This window comes from Heloderma suspectum, chromosome 16 (assembly GCF_057233095.1).
Source record: "Heloderma suspectum isolate Gila_16-S chromosome 16, 16-S_ref, whole genome shotgun sequence".
NCBI classification, from domain to species: domain Eukaryota; kingdom Metazoa; phylum Chordata; class Lepidosauria; order Squamata; family Helodermatidae; genus Heloderma; species Heloderma suspectum.
Window position 1 is genome coordinate 11,286,149 of NC_139473.1, and position 24,925 is coordinate 11,311,073.

General features: G+C 47.1%; 1 protein-coding gene across 1 annotated transcript in view; it reads right to left on the minus strand.

Moving 5' to 3' along the window:
* Positions 1-24,925, minus strand: part of CLUH (CLUH binding protein of NUMT mRNA) — a 104,814-nt gene that overhangs the window by 26,687 nt on the left and 53,202 nt on the right. The window contains exons 8-18 of the mRNA XM_084822676.1: positions 21,808-21,962; positions 19,490-19,615; positions 18,255-18,402; positions 16,278-16,370; positions 13,159-13,853; positions 8,701-8,948; positions 7,559-7,663; positions 7,256-7,356; positions 5,184-5,336; positions 3,654-3,716; positions 1,243-1,487 (exon numbers count right to left, since the gene is read on the minus strand). Coding sequence (XP_084678802.1) covers positions 1,243-1,487; positions 3,654-3,716; positions 5,184-5,336; positions 7,256-7,356; positions 7,559-7,663; positions 8,701-8,948; positions 13,159-13,853; positions 16,278-16,370; positions 18,255-18,402; positions 19,490-19,615; positions 21,808-21,962 — 2,132 coding nt within the window. The remainder of the gene's footprint in view (positions 1-1,242; positions 1,488-3,653; positions 3,717-5,183; positions 5,337-7,255; positions 7,357-7,558; positions 7,664-8,700; positions 8,949-13,158; positions 13,854-16,277; positions 16,371-18,254; positions 18,403-19,489; positions 19,616-21,807; positions 21,963-24,925) is intronic.

A 24,925-nucleotide genomic window follows, 5' to 3' on the forward strand; every position in this document is an offset into this window, starting at 1 on the left:
ACTTGCATGAATGGAATGGGCCTGGAGGAATACAATGGTCTTTTATTTTAGTAAGACCTAAGGCTCAATGCCGGACAATCCTCCCTTGGGGGGAGATTTCTGGAGTAGGGAGCCACCACTGAAAAGGCCCTCTCATGGCTTCCAGTTTACCTAACCTGTGAAGGCAGGGCCTCCCAAAAGCTTCCAAGGAAGATCTTAATAGTTGTGGAGGCTTTGGGAGGGAAGAGGTAGTCTGTAAGGTAATCTGGCCCTAAGCTGTTAGAGCTTTAAAAATGATTAATACCAGCACCTTGTATTGAATTTGGAAACAGACCAGGAACCAGCAAGTGTAGCTGCCCTCAGAACTGGCAAGATGCGTTGTAAACCGAGCTCCAGTTAGCAATCTAAGTATAGTTTCCAAACTGTCTTCAAGGCCAGTCCCATGTGCAGTGCATTGCAGTAATCCAAACAGGATGTTACCAGACCATAAACAACTGTGGCCAAGTAGCTACAGCTGTAGCCACTCCCCCTATCACCGACATGGTTCTGTTAGCTTCTCGTCTAGGGGCAGGGAGCAACCTTTGTCAGCATGACAAATTGGTTCTGGGCATGCATGTTGAGAGACACATGGCCCAGACCCCATTCACTCACACACACACACACACACATACTCATTGCCCATCTCCCACGGCAACAGAGCTTTTAAAAAGCCTCCGTCGGTACCAACAGAGGCTTTTTAAAAGCCCAATTGCAGCAGGGAGCGGCAGTTTTAGAGTGTGTGGGGGGTCACAATGCTGGGATGGGCAGGCCGTTCCCTCCCCAGTAGCCACAGACACCCTAAAATGCCCCCACGCATGCTGCAATCTGGCTTTTAAAACCCCTCTGGTGGCACCAATGGAGGCTTTTAAAAAGCCTCAATGCAGCATGGGCAGAGGAGCAGAGAAATTGTCTTTTCTCCAACCAGTGATAAGGCAGGAAAGCTGGTGGGCTGCATGGGGACCTCCGGTGGGCCGAGACAGGTCTGCAGGCTCCGGGTTCCCCACCCCTGTTCTAGACTCATGACACACTGTGCAGCAACCTTGCTGAAGATTAAGCTGACCTGGGTTGGGAGACTGCCTGAGAAGCCCCTCTGAGCTCCATGATGGAGAAAAAAGTGCGGAAGGCAAAACAAGCCGATTGCCAAAGCTCAGGCCTAAAAAAACACCCCGCCAGTAGGGCCTCACGCGGCGGCCCTGACAAGCCGTGACCGCGGTTCGGACTCACCATTCCAGGCTGAAGTCGAAGTAATTCTTGGCTTCCGAACAAATGTTCTTCCACAGTTCCTGAGGGCTCATGGTGGCCCAGGCAGTATTGTCGGCGGTGCCCAGGTTCCGATTTTTCCTCCTCTTGTTCTTCTTCTTGGAGACCAGCTCGTCGGCGGGAAGGTGGGCAACGGGGTTCGGGAAAGAGCTGAGGAAGCAGTTGAGGAAGTGGCTGATGGCGGCGGATAAGCCCGAGAGCTCCACACCCTGTGGGGGCAAGACAGGGGCCATTACTTGCCTGGGAGCGCATGGCAGCCCGATCATGGTGAACTGGAGCGGTAGAAATATTTGTGGGTTTCCTACCACTTTAAGCTGGCTGAAAACACGTTTTAATGACTCGTTGCTTTTACGCTTTTTATAGTATTGGAAGCTGCTTTGAGCAACTCCTTTTTTGGGAGGGGAAAAGTGGGGTAAAACATGTCTCAAGTAATAATCAATTTAGCTTTGTTACATTTACTAGCTTGTTGGTATGAGAGGGAACACGCGGAAGGCACGAGCTCCTTGCTGGGCCAAGCATCTTGCCAGAAGGTGGAGAGCTACTGCAGTCACCACAAAGCAAACAAAGAGAATCTCTTGTCATCCAGGCTCTCTCCTTCCCATCTCTTGGTCATAACGGAATGTGACCAAGGGGTGGCTGGGTTTCTAAATGGCCAGCATTCGTATATGCGAGACCCCCGGCTTGTATCACGACATGTCCGGAGGGTACCAGGCTGGGGCGGGGGGCTGCGCTAGTGCAAGCAAATGCCTCAGGGATGTCACGCAGTAGGACATGAAGGTAATATTCGTGAAAGGGCCTTCTCTGCAGCGGCCCCGCACCTTTGGAACAAGTTGCCATCAGAGGTCTGCCATGCTCCGTCACTGCAGGCTTTTAAGCAGGTCTTGCAAATGTATGATTTTACCAAGGCCCTCTCTTGATAGGACCACTGTTGTTGCTGTTATGGTCCCTCTTGCTGTTGCTCTTTTTATTGTTGTTTTTATTGCTACTTTATTGTATGTTTTTATCGCTTTTAATATTGTAACATTGCATTTTATTGCTGTAAGCCGCCTTGGGAGGGCTTCTGCCCTGAAGTCAAGGCATGTTTCAAATAAATAAATGAATCTCTATCTAATCTGATCTATCTGAAATTCTCTTCAGGCTGCCTTTAAGGTAGCAGCCCTCTCCCACTGTTGAGCCCCAGCAACTCTTCCTGGAGCCTTCAGGGGCCACTCAGTAGCACCCTCCTCTTCCACGGATTTGCCTAACGTGCTTTTTAAAACCATCTAAGCCAGCAGCTATCCCCGCACGTCTTGTGGTAACAAAGTCCATAAAAACTGTTCCAGTATGAAGGCTCCGGAGCCCTTTGTTTTCCTGCTTACTTCTCTTCCACACACATTTCTCCTTCTTTCTTCTTCATCTTCGCCATCCGCCTGTTCTTCTTCGTCCTCGTCCTCATCCGCCTGTTCTTCTTCGTCCTCGTCCTCATCCGCCTGTTCTTCTTCGTCCTCGTCCTCATCCGCCTGTTCTTCTTCGTCCTCGTCCTCATCCGCCTGTTCTTCTTCGTCCTCGTCCTCATCCGCCTGTTCTTCTTCGTCCTCGTCCTCATCCGCCTGTTCTTCTTCGTCCTCGTCCTCATCCGCCTGTTCTTCTTCGTCCTCGTCCGCCTGTTCTTCTTCGTCCTCGTCCTCATCCGCCTGTTCTTCTTCGTCCTCATCCGCCTGTTCTTCTTCGTCCTCATCCGCCTGTTCTTCTTCGTCCTCGTCCTCATCCACCTGTTCTTCTTCGTCCTCGTCCTCATCCGCCTGTTCTTCTTCGTCCTCGTGTATCTGTGCGTCAGATACTGGAGTTCATGTGGAATTCTGTACACGGAGAGCGGCCAGGAGCACCGAGTGGGATGCAAAACTCTTTGGGGTGCCGTCATTTCAGAAACAACCCCAAACAGATTGCTAAACGCCCTGGAGTAACAAGGGTGGGGGAGAGACAGGAGGGAGAAGAGGAACCTGCCACACAAGACCTTCTTTGTACAGTGCCACAGATGTTACAGTCGAAGTCGAACTGCCATTTTGCTCCTCTAGAAACCTTTCCTCTATTTAAAGCAGAACCGCCAGGAAGAAACCCCCCCCATGAATGAATAGTGTGTTGGAGAACGAACACACACAAAAGTTGCTGTTGTCATCGACTGGGGACTCATTTTCCCCTCATGCGCAGTTCTGCCCCTATTTTAGGCCTTAATGAGATTGTACTTCCAGTTGCTAGGCAACTGGTGCAAAAGTCCTAATGAGGAAATGGCTTCCCTCCATCGAGGGAAGGCAGAGGAGAGGCAAAGAGAGCCACAAGCCTGCTGAGGAAAGGGCATGTGAGGGAAAGCATTCAGGGTTAGATAACCCAATTTGTACCTGTAGGTATATCTTGAAGATGTGTTTGGCCGACCGAGTGATCAGTTCCGTGATTCCTATTTTCTGTTCCAAGAAACAAAAAGACAGACACACAGCATTTGAAACGTTGACGTTGAATGGTTTCAGATTCAGATGTTTGGTGCTGGGTGTTCTAGACCCTTCTTCCGGAGGCAGAAGAGGGTGTTTAAACAACAGAGCAGGGGTTCAAGCAGTTGGTTTTTATTGAAGCACGTACTGTGACCACTGGACAGCTGGAAAAAGGGCTTACGAGGGCTGCGACCATGTGCCAAGTATGCTAGTTAGAAGTTGGGGGCTGAAATATGTGGCCAATTTTCCACCCCTGGTGCACGTTCCCGATTCATCTATGCTACACTTCCAAACTGGTTTGAAACTGCTGCGTCTTTCCCCAAAGAACCCTGGGAGCTGTAGTCTTGCTATGGCGCAGATAGATCTTTGCTGGGTGTTCCTCACAGTACTATAAATCCCAGGGTTCCCCAGTTGGGAGTCACACAATGAGTCCAGCCTGGAACAGGCTTATGTTTTCTGGTGGATTCATGCTCCAACATGCTTTTCATTCAGCAACGCTGTTTGGAGATTAAGTGCTGAGCTATATTATTATGTTCAGTCAGATCACTTGCTGTATACCACCTCTGAATAAGGTGGTTTGATGTCTCAGCCTTTCCCAAGTAAGGGTCCCTAGATGGTGTCGGAATACAATCCCCGTCATCCCAAGCAGAATGGCGACAGCTGGGGATGATGGGAGAATGTTGCCCATCATCCTCTGGGGACCCTAAGTCAGGAAAGCCTGGGCTAGATGGTAGACATGCTGTATGCCACTGCTCATAGCTCCCCCAGCAACTGGTATTCAAAGGTATAGTGCCTCTAAATATGGAGGTTTCATTTAGCTATTATGAGAGCTGACAGACCGATCTGCCATTTGGCTAGATGGACCAGTATGTAAGGAAGATTTCATATGATCACAGACTACACTTTTAGTCCAACTGAATTCTATTCTGCTATGGTAGCCTACCCCAAACTGCTGGGGGTGATGGGAGTTGTAGTTCAATACAGTTGTAGTCCAATTTGAATCTTTTTCTGGTCTTACTGTTTTAACCTTTGTGTTCACCGCTCCAAAATCTGTTCTAGGTATACCGCGGTTTATAAATATTGTAAATAAATAGATATAATAATAAATATATCTGGAGGGCACCAGGTTGGGGAAGGATGTGTTACGGTGAGACTTTTTGTTTTAAGGAATAATACCGCCTGCCTTAGGGATGCACTGGTAAAATTAAAAGCACAAATCAAATGGGCTGAAGGGGAAATTCCCTGTATTTCCTGGGAATATTTCTGAGACATCAGAATGAAGCCTCTGAACTTAAACAAACCAGGAGAGACGGTGCGTATTTGTATGGTAAGATTCCTGAAAGGCAGTTAGCTGAGCTGGATGACGATGCAAAATGACGCCCAAGAAAAGTGGTCGCTAACATATTAAAGGGGCAACTGCGAGAGGAAAGGGGCGATGCTCACATAGATGTGATCAAGCTGCGGCTGGGCAGGTGTCTTGGTGATGAAATCCACCACTTTGCCTAGATAGCGCATGTTAATGCCCCGCTGGTGCATGGCTTCTGCCAAGGTGGTGCCGTCCATGGGCAGCATGGTGTGGTCAAGGCAGTCTTTGACCTGGAAAGGAAAAAACACAATACATCAAGGGTGGGGAAGCATCCTTCTGTCGAGGGCTGCATTCCCTTGGAGGTAATCTGTCAGGAGTCACATGCCAATGGATGGCAGAGCTGAAGCCTGCGGGGGGGGGGGGGGTCACCCCTGCTGTGTCCTCTCTCCCTCTCTGTGCTACCAAGTTCTCTCTTTCTGCCACTCCGAATGTGTTTCTGTTCCCCACCTAGCAGGGTGCCAGTGAAGGGACACGGGCTGCTTTAACCAAGAGGTCTGCTTCTTTCCAAAGGGGCTCTGAAATTGGACAGAGGGCCACCTATGGCCACAGGTTGCCACCCCTGCTTTGGGGGATGGGCAAGAGGAACTGCTTTAACATCTGTTGGAGGAGGATGGATTGGAGGAGGATTCGTGGGCGGGGGGTAGGTCCGCCCCTAAATTCGGTTCCTCCCCCGTAGGGATGTATGCATTCTGTAAAATCTGTTCCATCTGCATTTCATGGATTGTCAGGTGCCTTTTGTTCTGTTGTTTGCACAGCGATGGAAATGGTTTTTTAAATTTTCTGAATTTGCACAAATTTGCATTTGCACAAATTTGTGCCTGCACAAATGCGTGAAATCCCCCCCACCCACATTTTCACACTTTAGCTATGGGCAAAATGCACATTTTCAGCTGTTTTTTTTTTTTAATTCTGCATATTTTTCTGTTACTAAATATGTGCAAAATTTGGGGAACTGAGAAAAACGGTTTGCATGTCCACGGAATCTGCCCAACTGGGGAAAAGCCGAACTCATTTGATGACATTGTGGATTTCTCCGACATCCCTACTCCCCTGTTTCTATTGGATGGGGGGCCTTTTTGCCTCATGGTGAAAGCATGGGCTAATCATGGAGGGCACAGCCACAGTATAACCGTCAGAATAGTTCCAGGTGTCTTGTTCCCTTTCCCCAATGCTTTTGTTGGAATTAGAGGGCTGGATGGCATTTGATTGGGTCCATGCTGGTGAAGCAACATCCGCTTATTTAGTTGTCGTGTGTATTTGTTTGCCCAGCTGTATTTGCATATTAGGTGATACAAGTATGATATGCAACTAAGTCCCAGAGCACAGTCTGAAGGCACATGGGGCCACCACCTTGCTGAAGCTAAGCAGGTCTGGGCCTGGTCAGTGCTTGGAGGGGAGATCCACCAGGAACCACACATACCCACCTTGCGTTCCATCATGGAAGGAAAGTGGGATGTCAGTGTAATAAATAAATAGAGACGGATGAATCTGCCAATATTGGTTTTTCTGTTTCTCATTTTTCAAGGCTTAAGTTTGGTTTGTTTCAAACTTTGAGAATTTTCCTGTTAAGTTTGTATGAAAATCCATAAGCCTTATGGTGCACGTAATGAAAAAAATACATTTTTGTATGTATTTTCCCTAATATACATATTTTTTACAAGCAATGTTACTAATATAATGTGCTTTGAACATTATTTTTCTAGATATGTTAATTTTCATACACATTTTCAATTGGAGAATTCCACTGCAAGATTTGGAGAAATGCAAATTTCAAAGGATAACCGAGTTTCAATTTGGATAGTGGCTTGAAATTGTGGAAATAGGTACATTTGCGATAAAATGCAAACTGAAGTAATTTCTCCCCCATCCCTACGTGCAACAAGGTGCTACAGTGTAGAATGCTCCTGTGCAGGGTTCACTCCAGCCAGCCAAGCTCGCCCTTTTTCCAGGATAGTCCACTCCATACCGCTTCCCCCCATGTTCAAAGCACTTTATTGCTTGCTGCTGACCTGGTTATGTTTTTTTATTTTAAAAAAAGCATGGAACAACCCCCAAACCCACCTAGTTGCAAATTCCAGGATGCTCTTGTATTCTCTTCCCCCAAGGCTGCCCCCTCCCTCTGCCCCTCTCCCTTTGCCAATTCTCTCACCAAGCCTGGAATTTGGTAGGACACCAGGAAAGCCGCTGCGTCCTTCAGTAACCGCTTCTGATCCTGAATTTGCTCTTTGCTGGACTCCGGAAAGCGGACGCCTAGGGTGCAAGGTGGAGATCAGGCAACACAGAAAGAGAACAGAAAGAATGCTAATTTCAGTGGTATTTATGGCTGTCATCTTAAGCTTGCTTCTGCCAGTGGAAGGGGAGGCGACCCACCGATACTTGGAAGGGACTCCATGCCACATGTAGGGACCAATACTTGGAGGGGACTCCAGTCCTCCCTGGACCATGTTCTTACCGGGCGAGAAGATGTCGGGGTTAAACCGGATATCAAAGGATGTGTTGCTAATGGAACCAACAGCTTTGCAAGCATTCTGGATGATCTCTCTGCTTTTGGGATCCACTGGGCAAGGGAAAAGGAGACACAGATGTTACTGAACACAGGCTGAGCAAGAGTAAAAGAAATAAAAGAACCATCACTATTATAGTGCTCTTATAGAAATTTGCAATGTGGCCATGCTTGTGAGTACGGGTGTACGGACTGTGTAAAATCTGTTGTCTGTGTTTCGTGGATTGTCAGGCGGCTTTTGTTCCGCAGTCTGCCCATCAATGGAATCAGATTTTTATTTAGTTCCCCAATTCGTGCAAATTCACATTTGTGCAAATACGCATTTGTGCAAAATTGCACATGCAAAAATGTGCACATTGCCCCAAATGTGCAAAATCCCCCAGAATGTGCATTTTCACACTTTGCCTTATGGGGAAATGCACATTTTTGGCTAGGCTTTTTTTATTTTTTGCATTTTTTCAATGACAAAATTTGAGCAAAATTGGGAGAGTTCAAAAAATGATCTGCAGGTTGGTGGAATCTGCCGGACAGGGGAAAGCCGGGCTGCTGCAGAACCTGCCGGTCAGATTTATCAAAATCTGAACTCATTTGGTTCTGTTGCGGATTCCTCCGATGCCCCTACTTGTGAGTACTATGTGCAATTCTGGTTGTCCCATCTCAAAAAGAATATTGAAGGAGCTGGAAATGTGCAGACCAAAAGAATGGTATAGGGGAGCACAACCCCTAAGAGAAAAGGCTAAAGCAGCCTTCCATAACCTGGTGCCCTCCAGATGGTCATTGTGGCTGAGGTTACGATGGGAGTTGTAGTCCTACACATCTGGTGGGCATCAGGTTGGGCTAAAGTGTTTGGTAGAAGCTGTCTACCTCTGAATTGCAGATGGCGGAGACAAAGGACTAAGGGCAATTGTCTCCTGTGTCCTGGTTGTGGGTTTTTCGGAGGGATGTGGCTGGCCACTATAAGAAGCTGGAATAAATGTGGCCTTTGGTCTAATCCAGCAGGACTCTTCATGTGTTCTTATGAATGTGTCATAACCAGGAGTACAGAGTGGGAAGCTTGGGGGGGCATTCACTAGTGGGAGAACAACAGATACCTGCTCCGTCATCCGATGCGATGGTCTCCGTGAGCTCCTTTACCTGGTCCAACCCAGCCACGTTCTCTTCCATTTTGCCATCTTCCAGTTTGCCATCTTCCAATGGGGACTTCTCACCATCTTCCACCCCATTCTCTGGAAAGGCAGGGGTTGGGCTACTGCTGTTTTCCAGGGAGGCGCTACTCTCCGGCTTGTTGGCCTTCTGCTGCATTAACTGCAGGGCCGCCAACTTCATGAACATGAGATACCTATGGTGGAAAAAAAGAGGGGGGAAAAGACCGATAGGATGAGGCAATGCAGAAGAGTTTGCAAGACCGCTCCTCTTTCTTGGGCTGTACTTGGAAGTGACTTCTTTCTGGAGGAGTACAAACTGGAAAGTATCCCAAATTCCGCACCCTAATATCTTTGCTTAGTACCATTACATCCGGCCCATCTTCCAACTAACTCAAGCACGAAGGTGTTCCCACGGCAATATCCCATCCAAGCACTGACCAGACCCGGACCTGCTTTGCTTCAGCATGTGAATACTTGAAAATCTCTCTTGTCCCAAATGGACGATCAGCTTCCTTCTGCAACTGGTGACAGTCCTGTCTTAATCTTGCTACTCGAGATCCTTTTTAACGGGAAACTGAACCTGGGAATCTTTCGCGTGCAAAGTATGTGGTCTGCTACAGAGATATTCCCACCCTGCAAGGGTCTTCTGATCATGCCCTGGATCCAATGTTTTGCATTCCTTGGTTTATTTTGTGTAATTTATTCAGCGTCTACTAGCCATAGGAAAGGAACAAAAGGGATATACAGAATGTTTATACGCCTCCCGCTCTTCGAGATAAATCAATCTCAATTGAGATTGATGCACCTCAACCCCTGTTGTCTGACGGTAATGCTGGTGCTTTGCTAGACTTTGTATTTAATTGGTTTCAATTGATGTATTTTCTTCTACTGATTATGGATTGAGTTAATAGTTAGTAGCAATTTGGATTAGTTAATAGTGAAAGAGTTTGCTAGGTAAATGTGAGTATCTTTGGTGGTGATTGTTCTCATTTATGAAAGGGAGGAGCTTTCTGTCCTCAGGGAAATTCTAAATGGTTATGTCTGTTAGCTTGCTAATGTGGATATTTATTTATTTAATTGATTTCTACACCGCCCAATAGCTGAAGCTCTCTGGGAGGTTCACAAAAATTAAAGCCACAAAGTGCAGCATAAAACAATATAAAATATGAAAGCTTAAAACCACAATATAACATTACAACCAGAATAAAACCTAGCTGCAATGCAGGGATTTAAAATACAGATTTAAACCACCACAGCTAAAAGACCAGGAAGCTTAAAATGCGAAAATACTGGGAGAATAAAAAGGTCTTCACCTGGCGCCGGAAGGCGTACAACGTAGGCACCAGGCGAACCTCTCTAGGGAGCTCATTCCACAGCTGGGGTGCCACAGCAGAAAAGGTCCTATTATGAAGTGTTTGTTAGTCACAAATGTATCAGGGTTTATGTTGTAGCTATGCACTGATCGTACTGTTTTGGTGAATCGCTTCAAGTATAGTTTGGGGGAGGGGCACATAAATTAAGTTTATGATGACGATGAAATTCATACAGTGAGAACTGTTCAGAGCTGTGTACTCTGTACTGAAAAAAAATAATCAGAAGTTTGCCCCCAAGTAATATAAATCCTGTATTCAGAAAACACATACAGAATCCTCTGTGCATTTCACAAATCCTAATAAATTTTTGTCAAGGAGCAGGGTACTGAAGCCTCACTCTCTAATGTCTGGAAGTTTTATTTAGCCCCTCTTTTGGTTCTGAGATTTCAACAGACCTCCGCCTCCTTCCCCTCCACTGGCATAACTGTGAGATTGAAAGCTTCTGCTTCCATTTTACAGTTTAATGTTGTGTCCAAACCCTAAACTGTGGTTAATCTCAACTACGGTCAGTGAAAACAAACCAGCTTCATAAATCATAGTTTGATGCTGGCTTGTTTCAACAAACGATGGATGAGATTAAGCACAGTTTGGCCAGGTTCAAACATCACAACAAGCTGTGTCTTAGTCTAGAATGTTAGCGAAAGCTTCTGTTCTATTCTTTGTGGCTGTACAACAGGAGGAGCAGGGAGTATATGAGCCCAGGTCACACTGTAGCTCATCCTTGTAACATTAAACCATGGCTTAATATTAGATGTGAATGCGACCAATATGTGACTAATCAATTAGACTGAAAATGCATCTCTAAGAGTGGCCGTGGGTTTCAAGTGAAACCCTCATTTTCCAGGATGATGGATTCTGTGCTAGATAGCAAAACCTCAGCTTACATAAAATGCAATTACAGGTACGTGGAAGACGCACAGCTTTCCTATACTTCCAGCTTTTGACACAGCTGGGCTCCCATGCATACTAGCAGCTGCTTAAAAAACAGCTACCTCTCAGCCATTTACACCAACCAGGTGGAAACATCTCGGGCAGGCATCTCTCATTCTGAAGATCAGCTGTCCTCCCCACTCCTCTCTATTGTGGGTCCTTACAGCTATAAAACGTTAATGTTTACTAAAGCAGTCACAAGAATTCTGCCAAGCTGGCAAAAGGGAGAGGGGAGAACGCCATAGAAAAGAGATGCTCTCAAGCGTCCATTTCATGGATGACTTAGCAGAAACAGCTTCCATTTCCCAGAGGGAGCCTGGATGATGCAGGAGCTAAGTCAGGTTCAGTCTTGAACGTTTTGTTTGTTGGTTTTGTTTGTCCAGTGATCTACATTGAATTTGGAAGACAAGAGTATACACTCACACCCATCAAGCCTGCTTGACAAAATCTGCACCGGAGGTCCCAATCTGAGCATCATCCCTTTCAGGGGTGCAGCAAGTGGTGAATGCCCTGCAGGGCCTTTGTGGTGGTGGCACCTTGATTGTCCAACTCTTTCCCCAGGGATACTGCTCTTATCTTTTCAGTGCCAGGTGAAGACCAGTTCATTCTCCTGGTCTTTTAATGGACAGTTTTCAAATAGGCCTGGTAGTTGTTTTGCTTTTTTTAATTTGGGAGTGGGGGAGATGGTGATAAAGTTAATCAATGAGTCTTTCCAATTAAAAGTATAGCCTGAATCACTGTTATGCTTACTGAATTACAGTTATTCCATTATTCCATTCCAACAAGAGCCAGTTGAGATACGATTACAAATACAGGAATTTTGTTTGCTACGTTATGGAAGAGTAATCAAAAACCTAATAGAGGTGAACCGACAGAGGAAATCTGGGATCAGGTTTGAGATGGTTAAGATTAGAGCCTCGCAAAGTACATCCAAAAAATACAGTGGTGATGGATAGGAGGAAACCTATGATTCAATATATCAGAAATGAATTAGGTATGAATGATATGGCTTTTATAAAGTTATAAGGTTTAATAATGGGTAGTTTTAAAATACTAGGCCAATCTAAAAGTGTTGGTATGAATATGTTTTGTGATTAGTGAATTATGTAATTTGTATTTTCATTATGTTTTGTTATATGTATGTATAACATTTTGCTATTTCTATTTTTGCTGCTTTTCATTCTGTTTTTGGCTACTATTTTGAAAAATCAAATTGGTGTGTGAGGTGCGCTGGAAACTTCACCTGAAAGGCTTTTTTTTTTGGAAGTAACTATAGATCTCTGAACAGTTAAGGCATGACTAATCTTGGGTAAGAGAGGCTAAGTCTATACTAGAGATGGACAAGCATAAAGTTGCTCCCCGTCCCCCAAAACTGGGCTCCCTTGAGCAGCCCAACTGATGAAAGCCCCTCGAGAGAGAGCGAGGGTTTCAATGTGCAAGAGGACACTCAAAGGGGATTGCTTCCCCTTTCTCCCCCACCCTTCCCCACCAGCGTGGCCTGGACCCCAAAGACAAAGGGCTTCTTTACATTATGGAAAAAACCCACAGCCTTCCCGGGGCTTTCTGCTTCCGTTTCCCCGGTGCGATTAAGATGGGCTCCTTTAGCAACAAACACATGACATGGAATTGAAAATGCCCTTTCTCGGCAGCCTTACCGGGGCTTTCTACATTTTCAATGAAACAGTGCCATCTAGTTGCTGAATTGTATCCCGCAGGTTTTTTTTTTTTTAAATTCCAGCGTATCTCTGATCTTTTTGAAAGCAGGATAAATGGGTAAAAGCGTGGGAGAAGTCCTGGAGGTTGACGACATAGTGTAAAGGACCTGCAAACTCCTGTGAGTGGCCAATCACGAGTGTGCAATAAATCACTCGTGTAGAGACACCCAAAGTAAGCTCACCATGAAGGCCAGAAGGGGACAACAGCACTGAAGATGGTTAAGGCCTCCTGAGAACCCGTCTGGATTGAAGGTCGAGATGCAAATGTATTAAGCTAAATTAGATAAATCGGGTAGATGCTATAAACCCAGAGAGAAACCTAAAGCGATGCTAAGCTTTTTTTTTTGGGGGGGGGGAAGGAGGGGAGAGGGAGTCCTGAGGCTCACCTGTGCTCTACAAAGGCATCAACCAGCTCTTGCCGGAGGCAGCAAAGCTTGTGCCGATGCTGTTTGGGGAACCCCAGTTTCCGACATTCTTCTGGCATCTCCTCCCCCTCCACAGGCAGGAAGTTCAGGTCGGGGGGGAAAGTGCGAAGCAAGTCCAGGATGTAGTGCCGCCCATCATTGCCAATGATGCCCTTGCACTCGACCGACGAGCAGAGCTCCACCTCCTCGCTCTTGTCGTTCAGGACCGCATGCTTCTGGATCTTCAAGGGCCTGCTGGTCTTCTCCAGCAGCTCCAGATACTTGGTGTGGGAGACCACTGTCTTGCCAAAGTCTATTGAGCCGTAGATGACGCTCTGCTCCTGCTCTCTCTCCAGGATGCCCGGGATGATGGACTGGGCCGTCACCCGATAGCCCCGGTAGTCTACCACCACCGTGCCCAAGGTGTACAGCCCCTCGACATCCACCGCGTTGTACGTCCTGACCCCGTTGAGGTCGTTGGTCGGGGCCACGTAGGCAGCCACATCACCGCCAAAGTCCTTATAGTGGTCACGGACGTCGAAGCCCAGGCTGAAGAAGATGTTGTTCCAGATGAACATCTGCATCTTGGTTTCCTCGCTCGGGTTGATGGCCATCACGTTGCCGTCTATGACCGCCATCGCGCCTCTCGTAGCAGCAGCAGTGAAGTCACTGTGAACCTGGGGAGCATGACACCGTCCGGTGAAGGAGGGATTGCAAGGCAACGTTCATCAGCCACTGAGCCGCAATGCAGGGGCAGGGAATGCACTTTGCACGCAGGACAGCCCACGTTCAGTCCCTGGCGCTCTGAGTTACAAGGGCCCTCAGGTAGCAAGGCTGGGAAAGAGACGCTGGGAACTGCTGTTAGTCAGAGTAGACAGCGCTGGGCTGGATGAACCAGTGGTCTGGCCCAGTACCTGGTGCCCTCCAGGTGTGTCAGACTACAACTCCCAGCATCACCCAGCCAACTCCTACAGGTTGGGGGGGGGGGAGATCCCCTCCCTGCCCTGCAGGAGAGGGGAGGAAGTCGGGATGGCTGAGTTCTCTGTGTTGGGAATATTGCAACCCTGTCTGCAACTTCCTGGAAGGGGGCAGTGTTGCGGGCGGTTAATTTATGGGACCTTCGACAAGAGGGACAGCTCACTGTTCCAGTCCCTCAGCTATGCCCGCCTCCACGATGGTCTATTCCAGACATCCCCAGCCTTTGGACTTCAACTTCCACCAGCCCCAGCCATTGCTCAGGAATGCTGGGAATTGCAGACCAACACATCTGGAGGGTGCCAGGTTGGGGAAGGCTGCAGTATGGCAACTTCCTATGTTCACATGTATCTGGGATGAGGAACCAGTGGCCCTCAGCCTAATGTCATGTGGCATGACGCACACACACCCACGGGGAATCCTGCAAACTTTCTCCACTTCTGGCTTTCCAGAACTAACTTTCCTGACTGGCTTTCCCTGTGTGTCCACGGCCCTTCATAGGACAAAGGTTGCCCGCCCCTGGCATATATTATCAGCAGAAGGAAAGAAGCAGGCTTTTGTTGGACTTCAGGCTGCACCGAGTGCATTTCAAGCACTCGGTGGAAGAGCTCCCCGTACACAGAAAAAATGAGAGCAGGTTGTGTTTTTACAGAGATGATCTTCAGGCTGTTTTAAAAAGGAAAGGATGACAAGTGTGCAGGATCAGGCCTGGAGCTCAAGCTAGGAGGCAGACAGAGGCCCTGTTGCCAAGTGATGGAGACATGTTCCCTCATCCCATGGGAGATATTTATTTATTTCCTACATTTCTGTGCTGCCCAATAGCTGACGCTCTCTGGGCGGTTCACAAAAATTTAAGCCACAAAGTACAGAATAAAAACAGTATAAAATATAAACGCTTATTTTAACTGTTTTTATGTATTTTATTGCTTTAAGCTGCCTTGGGAGGGCTTCTGCCCTGAAAGGCGACCAAGAAAGGTTTTAAATAATAGTAATAATGAAAATAATAAAAATATATATAAAACTACAATATAAAAATACAACCAGAATAAAGCCTAACAGCAATGCAGAAATTTAACATACAGTAACAGATTTAAAACAGCAAAGTTAAAAGACTGTAACGCTACAATGCTAAGAAAAGAAAAAGGTCTTCATCTGGCACCTGAAAGAGTACAATGTCGGTGCCAGGTGAACCTCTCTAGGGAGCTCATTCCACAGCAAAGGTGCCACAGCAGAAAAGGCCCTCTTCCTGGTAGCCTTCTTGGTAAACAGATGCTGCTTTGGATTGTGTCAGGCCATTGGTCCGTCTAGCTCAGTATTATATACACTGATCGACAGTGGCTCTCCAGGGTTTCAGGCAGGATTCTTTCTTAGCCCTACCTGGGGATGCTGGGAATCGAACCTGGGACGTTCTGCTTGCAAACCCTGTGCTCTACCATTGAGCGATGGCCAATTGCCCTCCAGGGTCTCAGGCAGAGGGAGAACTTTCCCATCTCCTGCTACCTGATCCTTCTAACTAGAGTTGCCGGGGATTAAACATGGGGCCTTCCACATGCCAAGCATGCCCTCCAACCTCTGACCTATGGTCCCTCCCCTCATGGCAGTCCCAGGGCGCTGGGACAGAAACAGGAGAAGCTGAGCCAGGAAGAAGGGAAGCTGAGCACCGCTGAACCCATAATCTCTCCTTAGGAAGTTGCCCTGTGAACGAGGGAATATCACCTCTGCTCCTTATAATACCCGGTGTGCTGCAAGTTACCTTTGCTTTCAGCAACAGACTGGATTTCATCAACAGACTTTAGGTAACAGGATTATTCTTGGTAAAATTAATGTACAAAGGCACAGGGTGGGGGGACTATGTTTATTTTTGTGTGGGTTGCAGCTCTGTGTCTCTCCCCCACCTCTACCTGGGCACATTTTCTGTGCTTCCAGTGAGTAACTATGAATGAAGTACCACTATCAGGCCACCACACACCCCATTCAAACTCCCTTTCCGTTTCTGAAGCAGCTAGCAGAAAAGTGAAGCTGTACTTATGCTTCCTTATAACTATGAGAACTAGAATCTTGTCCCGCTGGCAAAAAAATAAACTTCCATTTGCCCCCCTCTCTCTCTCTGCAGGGCTTGAGGTTACCTTAAAGATAGCTCGTTCCCTCAACAGCCTCTCCGGCAGATTTTTGCGTGGCAGTTCTCTGGTTGTTTGCAATTCTTCATTCCAATCTCTGGTCTGAAAGGAGAAGGAGATGACAGAAAGGTACACACACACACACACCCAAAACATGAACATCACAATTTTAGTTTGGGAGAGAGCTATTAAGTTTGCAGGGATATTTTCCACCTCTGGATCAGATGAATGTTGAAGGCGGACACGGGACTGATGAAGATGTAACCATCTTGGGGGAAGAACCCATGGGTCATCAGCTCGAGAATGAGCCAGGAGCCCATATGCTCCTTCACCCCTCCTTCCCTTTGCCTGGCTTCAGTGCAAGGATTGTGGCTTGTTTAAAACCATAGTTTCTGGTTACATCCAAACTGAGAAACTGTTTCCTAATTAGTAAGCCCTTACTAATTAGGAAATAAAGCCAGCCTTTTATATCCAGATTAGCAAGCAGGGTTTAAACTACAGTTGCCTAGTTCAGATGATACAGGAAACTGTGGCATAAACAAGATATGATCTCAGCACTAAGACTGGGCAGGGGAGGGGAGCGTGTAGGCAGATGACTCATTCTTGGGCCCATAAACCTTGGGTGTTCAGCCCAACAAGGTTACCATCTGAATTGGCCCGGTGTCCTTTAAGCTACAATTTATCGAACCAAGTCTTGTATCTTTTAAGCTACATGGTTTATCAAACCAAGATTATGATGTCTGAACCAGGCCATACTGTCCCTTCATCCTCTCCCTTCGCAATCAACACACTCCAGGAAACAAGGCTTCAGGCCAACCCTACTTTATTAGTTAATGACCAGCTTCTTTACAAATGCAGATTCTAGGAAACTCTCAGACCGCATAGAGCCCGCTAATCCACACATCTACAAATATCAATAGGGGAGATGAAATGGAAGTTAGAGAAGCTGCCAGCAGTCTGGGCATAAACTTCTCGGTCAGACTTGCTTCACAGGGATGCCCTCCCTTAGGGCGGCTCCCTGCTACATTGGTTTCACAGGATCATAGAGTAGTAGGGTTGGAAGGGTCCTATAAGACCATCACGTCCAACCCCCTGCTCAATGCAGGAATCCAAGTCAAAGCATCCCTGACAAGTGGCTGTCCAGCTTCTTCTCGAATGCTTCCAGTGTGGGACAGCCCACCACTTCCCTAGGTCATGGGTTCCATTGTCGTACTGCTCTAACAGTAAGGACGTTTCTCCTGATGTTCAGCCGGAATCTGGCTTCCTGTCACTTGAGCCCGTTATTCCATGTCCTGCACTCTGGATGATTGAGAAGAGATCCTGGCCTTCCTCTCTGGGACAACCTCCCAAGTGCTTGAAGAGTGCTATCATATCTCCCCTCCGTCTTCTCTTCCCCAGGCTAAACACACCCAGTTCGTTCAGTCTCTCCCCATATAAGGAGGAGTTTCCAGTCCCTATAAATGTACTGTGCAAACGGTATGTAAGGAAGAGCACTGAAAGTACACTCAAAGGTGCCTATTTTTCCATCTGAAATGTTGGCAGAGAAAACCGATTCACATCAGTTCATTCCCATCTCTTCCCCCACTCCCAACCGCAGCCCTGAACCATGTCCTCAAACTCCCCTTTCGCTTGTTTCTTTTTGACCCCCCCCCCCCGCAGTCTTATTGTCTGTATTAGACTGTGGGCCTCCAAAAAGGTCGCCTTCTTTAGAGCGCTGAACTAAAAAGAGATAAACGCAACAGAAATAATTGCTGCTTCGCCGGCCCCACCATCCTCAATCATAATTGAAACAGGAAGATGGTCAGAGGTTATCAACATTACCTCTGTCTTCACGAGGACTAGAAATTCGTTGCTTAAAAACAAAATGTGACGTGGTTGGAGCGTGTCTTGGATGCCAAATTGTAACACAGTGTTGAATGTGGATAGACCCACGTGCAACATTCACTACAGAACCCAAACCAAAGCCCCCTTAAGTCCAATCACTACCTGTCCTGGGATGTGCTCTTCATAGCCCAGCCTTGAGGTATAAGCGTCTTCTGCTCTCACACAGTCCATGGCGTGTTCAGCCAGGGGTGCGGTCCAGGTGTACACTTGGAAGGGCGTGGATATTCGCTCCAGCGGGTGCCTCTGGACACTGGGTTAAAGTCAAACAATATGCAACAAGTGTTACAATTCTGTCTTCTGGAAAGCAGCAAATCTTTTCAGTATTCTGAGCAACTCAAGAGATGGATCAAATTTGAATTAAGGGACTTGGGGGCCACACTTCAGAGGCTGTTGAAGACTTTTACATTTTCCAAGACCTTTTAAGCTGCAGCTGTGCTGTTCTTATCTCCTGCTGATTTTAGATTTGCTGCTTTAGTGAATGAATGATCTTCGCAGCTTTTAGGAAAGTTTGTAATTTTTTTGTAATTGTGTTTGATTTTTTGTGTGTGTAAGTTGCCCTGGGAATCTCTTTGATGGGTGCGGTAGAAGGTGCCATAATAAAAAAAATATGGGTTTGCTTATAATGCACCCTAGCACTTGCACTTCTGCAAGTTGACTAAAATGCAGGTGAAAGAACACTGGCATCGGTTCAAGCAGCAAGAAGGCAAGGACGCATGCTCCCTTTGGGGACGTGCTTTGCATGCAGAGGGTTCCTGGTTGAATTCCCAACATCTCCAGAAAGGGAAAGACCCCTGCCTCAGACCCCAGAGAGCCCCTGCAAGTCAGCATGGACAATAATGAGCTAGATGGACCAATGCCTGACTCTGTATAAGGCAGCTTCCAGTGTTCTTTATTGTTTGCGCAATATTCTCGAGCTTATCTTCCACCTTAAAGGACTTTGTGCAATATTGTTTACGCAATATTCTCGAGCTTATCTTTCTACCTTAAAGGACTTTGTGCAATATTGTTTGTGCAATATTCTCGAGCTTATCTTTCCACCTTAAAGGACCTCCTGCAATATTGTTTGCGCAATATTCTCGAGCTTATCTTTCCACCTTAAAGGACTTTGCGCAATATTCTCAAGCTTATCTTTCCACCTGAAAGGACCTCGTGCAATATTGTACTATATTGTTCGTGCAAATTTTTGAGCTTATCTTTTCATCGTAAATAACTAGTAACTTGAAGGGTTTTTTTTAAGCAGTTGAAGAACAGGATACAAATTAAAAAGTTTCACCCATCAAGACAAACCCAGGAAATGTGTAAAGAAAAAAAGAGGGGGTTGGGAAGAAGAAGGTTACCGTTTCTTCTGCAGAGAAGCAAAGTTTCTTTTGAAGGAAGGGCTGATCTGGTTCAGAAGCTCTACCAGGGAATGGCTGAGGAAGCTGGGATTGGCAGGCTTGGGGTTGAAGTTGTATGCTGTGGACCTGCAAAAAAATGAACAGTTGAAAACTTAGTGGCAGAAATGGGGAGCGGGGACCAAAGAGGAGGCAGGCACACCGGGCCTGAGAGGAGTATTTCTGAAACTCAACCTGACATCACAGGCAACAACCCACCTCCCTCCCAAGAGAAGGGTAAAGGTCAGAAGCAATCAGAAATATTGGCCAGCAACCAAAGACCCCCCTTCCTCATTTTGTGAATCCTGGATATAACACATTCTGTTCAAGGTGGATGGTCTATAAAGGGCTCATGTGGTCCATGTGCAGCATCTCTGGGGGGTGGGCGGGTGTTCAGTTTCTTGTTACTGCAGCAAAATGTTGTCGTGCAGAGTGCTGCTGTTTTTCAGTATCCCAACCACTGCATTCTACCCCCTCTACTCCTCCCCTGCCAACGGTCAGTCAGCATTCCACTGCCTCTGAGCATGCTCAGTACATCACTCTGAGGATGTTTTCCTAAAGATGGTTTGTACTTCTGCAAATCTTGGGCATCTTGGGCATCAGCATCAAGCCTGCTGATGGCTTCCTTTGGTGCAAGGGAAGACAGCCAAAAGTGGAGGGGGGGGGGTTGGATGACCCCCCACCAACCCCTCTGCAGGCCAAATGCTGCTGAAGGGGATGTCGCCCTGCCCGATGTCATTCAGTTCCCCGCAGGCACGTCAGGAGGATGATCCTTCTGGTGTAGCTGACGGGAGCTGGTTTCGCCTGCCCTGGGCCTTCCCCTGTTGGGGAGGAGACCCGGGGCAGGCAAAGCATCTAGGACTGAACTGGTGCTCCGCCAGCTCAGTCCTGGATGCTTTGCCTGTGCAGAGGCTTCCCTAATGGGGAAGGCGTCCCATGACGTCCCCCACCAGCCCACAGGCTCTGCAGCGGAATCCATGAAGGCCCTGTGGGCCAGCTGGTGAACCTCTGTGGGCTGGATGAGGCCCGCAAGCTGCCCTCCCCTGCTTTGGTGCATAAGTGGCGCTGCTTCAACTACATAAGGAAGAGCAGAGCCTGAACACTGGGAAGAGGAGACACTCTGTTCAAGCATGCTGATCATGCATCAAAACAGGGCGACATGAAAACAGGCGACAAGAGCCAAACGAAGCGGAAAAAGTAAGGAAAAGTCACGCGCTGCATCATGACATTGGAGAAAGTGGCTTCCCAGAACAACGGACAGGGTGAATACACACGCGTCATCAAGCGACACAAACACACACATCTAAATAACGCTGGGGGGCTTTGCCGAAAAGTGCCTTACAGATTGCAGAGATGGAAGGCCACCACCAATGGCCACCAACTTGGATGGCTTTAAAAGGGGCTAGACAAATTCCTGGAGGAAAAGGCTATCAACGGCTACTGGTCCTGATGGCTGTGTGCTACCTCCAGGACCAGAGGCAGTTTGCACATGGACACCAGTTGCTGGGGAACATGGGCGGGAGGGTGCTGTTGCACTCATGTCCTGCTTGTGGGTTTCCTGTTGAACAGCTGGTTGGCGGCTGTGTGAACAGAATGCTGGACTAGATGGACCCTTGGTCTGATCCAGTAGACTCTTCTTATGTTCTTAAGGCAGGTGGGCATCCAAGGTGAACACAAAAGGACTGTAAGATCTTTTACAGCCTCGGGATGCTGTAAAAGATTTCATTGACGAAAAGGCCGACGAGTTTCGGCCTCTTTATTATTAGGCCTTCTTCAAAGGGCTGTAACAAGAAATGTGTAGCATATGGGTGAGACGACACACAAGTTAAAATTTACTTACCTTCAGCATATTCTTTCCAGCCACCAGCATTTATGGCATAAGACAATCTGTTGTAAGAATCTCTGCAGATGATCTTGTAAGTGAGCATGGAAACGTTTTACTGTTTCATACTGTTTAAATGTATGCACAGGCCTTGCTTGCAATGTGCCCTAGTAACGGTTTTATAAGAACATATATGGAGTACTGCAATCGTTTTCTATTGTTTCAATGTATGCGTAGGCCTTGCTTGCAATGTGCTCTACTAATTGCTAATATATTTTTTTTTTACTTACATGTTGCCTTTCTTATATTTATGGCTACATCCCTTTGAAGAAGGCCTAAGAATAAAGAAAGAGGCTGAAATGCATTGGGCTTTTCATCCTTATAAATTGCAAGAAAAGAACTAAGCCTCTCCATGCCTGACGCAAGGGGCTGGGAGAAAGACCACCATCTAGCCACTTACTGATTGAGGTAAAAGCCTCGGGTGGACGCAGTGATGCTCACGTGCCGGTCTTCCACGGTGATGATGTACAGGTACATGAGGTCCCCGTGCATCTTCCGGTTGCCGGGTGGGGGGTTCCAGCCACTCATGGTCAGTACTTTTAGGCACTGCAGAGGCTTTGGGGAGAGGGTTAGAAAGGGGAAGACATAGAATTCGCCTTTCCGTTAGAAGGCATTTTTAATAGACACGTAGATAACTTCTGCAGTGTTGTGGTCTAGTTCTGCCCTTGCTTGTTCACAATAACCCTTGGAGCAGAATTTCCCCGAACTTCCAAGACACTTTTTTTTTAAAGTGGCAAGCACTCTGATGGTGCTATTATTATGCTGCTGCTATTTCATCATCATCTCCTCCTCTCCCCTTTCCTCCTCCCACCGTCCAGCAATTTTTACTCTGCTATCTGTGATTGATTATTTATTTAGTTATTGTGCAATCCTATGCATGTTTAGACAGAAAAAAAGTCCTGCAATTCCCAGCATGCCCAAGCCAGTAATGCTTTTTATCTACAAATTATAGTTTTATTGTATTTTTAGTTTTCAAAGACATAAGTAACTGCTAGAGAAAATGTGTGTCTTTATTACTGGTCTACTGACCCTAAGGAAGATCACTGATTGATAATATTCCGTATCAATACAGTATCACTATCAGTAACACCACCAACGCCCATAATAACACATGCTAAAGAGTATGAGCTGCCTGCCTTCAGAGGAATCAGACTGCCAAATTCCCTAGAGAGACGGTTCTACGCATGCCGCTTCACTGGAAGGAAGGAAGTTCAGAACAGCAGCTTGAGACAACGGGGAGCCTCAGTCAGATATGTTTCAGCATCAGGAGCAAAGGAGTGATCCACTCAGACTGAGAACATACATAGCAGCACCCACCTATCCCAAGAAGAGGCCAAGTGCTCTAGACTTTGCTCCCTTCCAATGACTCGCTACAGAGATGCGACAGACAACCTCTCTGAAGCTTGGCTTCAGAGTTAGGGCACAATACTATGCCTGTTCAGCCAGAAAAAAAAAATCTTACAACCCCCAGCATTTCTCAGCTAGCAATGGTTGGCTGGCGAATGCTGGGAGTTGTTTAGACAGGAAAGGTCCAGCAACTCCCAGCATTCCTCCGCTAGCATGACTAGCTGGGGAATGCTGGAAGTTGTAGGAGTTTTTTTTCTGGGGTTGGACTCGATGGCCTTGTAAGCCCCTTCCAACCCTACTATTCCATGATTCTGCCTAATCATGCATAGGATTGCGTCTCTAATGATTTCTTCCATGTTTTCCAGAGGGTAGCTGTGTTAGTAGCAAAAACAGCAAAGGGTCTCGTGGAGAGTTTCAGATTCCTATACCCACCACATTTACTTTATAAAAACCTGAAACTCTTCATAACACTCCATGCATCTGATGAAGTGGGCCGTAGTCCAAAAAAGTTTATGCCAGAATAAATGCATTAGACTTTAAGGTGCCACAAGACCCTTTGCTGTTTTTGTTACTAACACAGCTACCCTCTGAAAAATGTGGATGAAATCATTAAAGATACATGCTATGCATGTTTAGACAGAAAAAGTCCTACAACTCCCAGCATTCCCCAGCCAGCCATGCTAGCTGAGGAATGCTGGGAGTTGTAGGACTTTTTTTCTGGCTAAACATGCATAGGATTGTGCCCTAATTCTGAAGCCATGCTTCAGATAGGTTGTCCGTTGCACCTCTGCAATGAGTCACTGGAAGGAGCTAAGTCTAGAGCACTTGGCCTCTTCTTGGGATAGGTGATGCTGTTGTGTGTGCTCTGGGCCCAAGTGGATCACTGTTGCTCCTGACGCAGAGACATACCTGACTGAGTCTCCCCATTGTCTTGAGTTGCCATTCTGGACTTCCTTCCAGTGAAGAGGTATGCACAGAACAGTCTCTCTAAAGAACTGGGCAGCCAGATTCCTCTGAAGGCAGGCAGCTCATACTCCTTAGCATGTGTTACTGTGGGCTTTGGTGGTGTTATTGATAGCGAGACTGTATTGATATGGACTATTATAGTTGGAGGACTTTTTTCTGCCTAAACACGCATAGGATTGCGCCCTAACAAATCTGCTCAGAGGACAGAGTTTGGGACGTACAGCCTTGCAGCAAAAATCCATAGGTTCCTCTTGGGACGGGTGGTGGGGGAGGTGGGTGGAATCACACAGGAAGCCAGAAAAGGAAGGGGGTGGGTGGGGGCGGGTGAAGAGGCTCATGCAAAAGGTTCCAACTCACTGACATGACTTGGTGCCAGGGAAACCAATCTGTGTGCGCAACGGGATGATACGGAGCCAGTTTCCCTTGACTTTTTTCCCCACTTTGGACTACAGCTGGGAGATGGCATATCTGAAAGCCTCATACAGCACAGTGGTCGAACACACGCTTTGCAGACAAAAGGTCCCAGGTTCAACCCTAGACAGGACTGTGATAGACTCCTGTCCGAGACCCCAGAGAGCCAATATTAGTCAAGACAGACCAGTGGCGGTCAACCTGTGGCCCACCAGATGTTTTGGCCTATAACTCCCATCGCCGATACCCAGCAGAGCCAACGGCAAGGGATGATGGGCGTTGTAGGCTAAAACATCTGGGGGGCCACAATTTGCCCATCTCTGGTGTAGACAACACTGAGGCAGCTTTCGAGCACAGCCTTTTCCAGATGTGTTGGACTGCAAGGCCCGTAACCGGCCAGGCTGGCTGGGAATTATAGATGTTGTCGTCCAACACATCTGGAAGGCACCTGACTGGAGAAGGCTGAACGACCATGTCAGGAAATCAGGTATCTAGAATGTCTCTCCCTGCACATGCCAACGCTGTATTCTTTCCATACAGCACCAGCCGCGTACATGACATAAAAGAGAGAGAGGAAATAAAAGACAGGATCCAGTGAAATGCATTTTAAACTAATACAGGAGACTATTTGGACGTTTGCTCCTTTGCCGGTCGTCTTGACGGCTACAGCACTACACTACATGATGCTGCCAGTTAAGTAACTCAGCACCAAGCGTCTTTTCCTCTCTGCATGTGGCCATGCGGGGTGGAGCTGGTCGGTGCACACAGTCCTGCCTTTGGGCAGGTTTTGGACT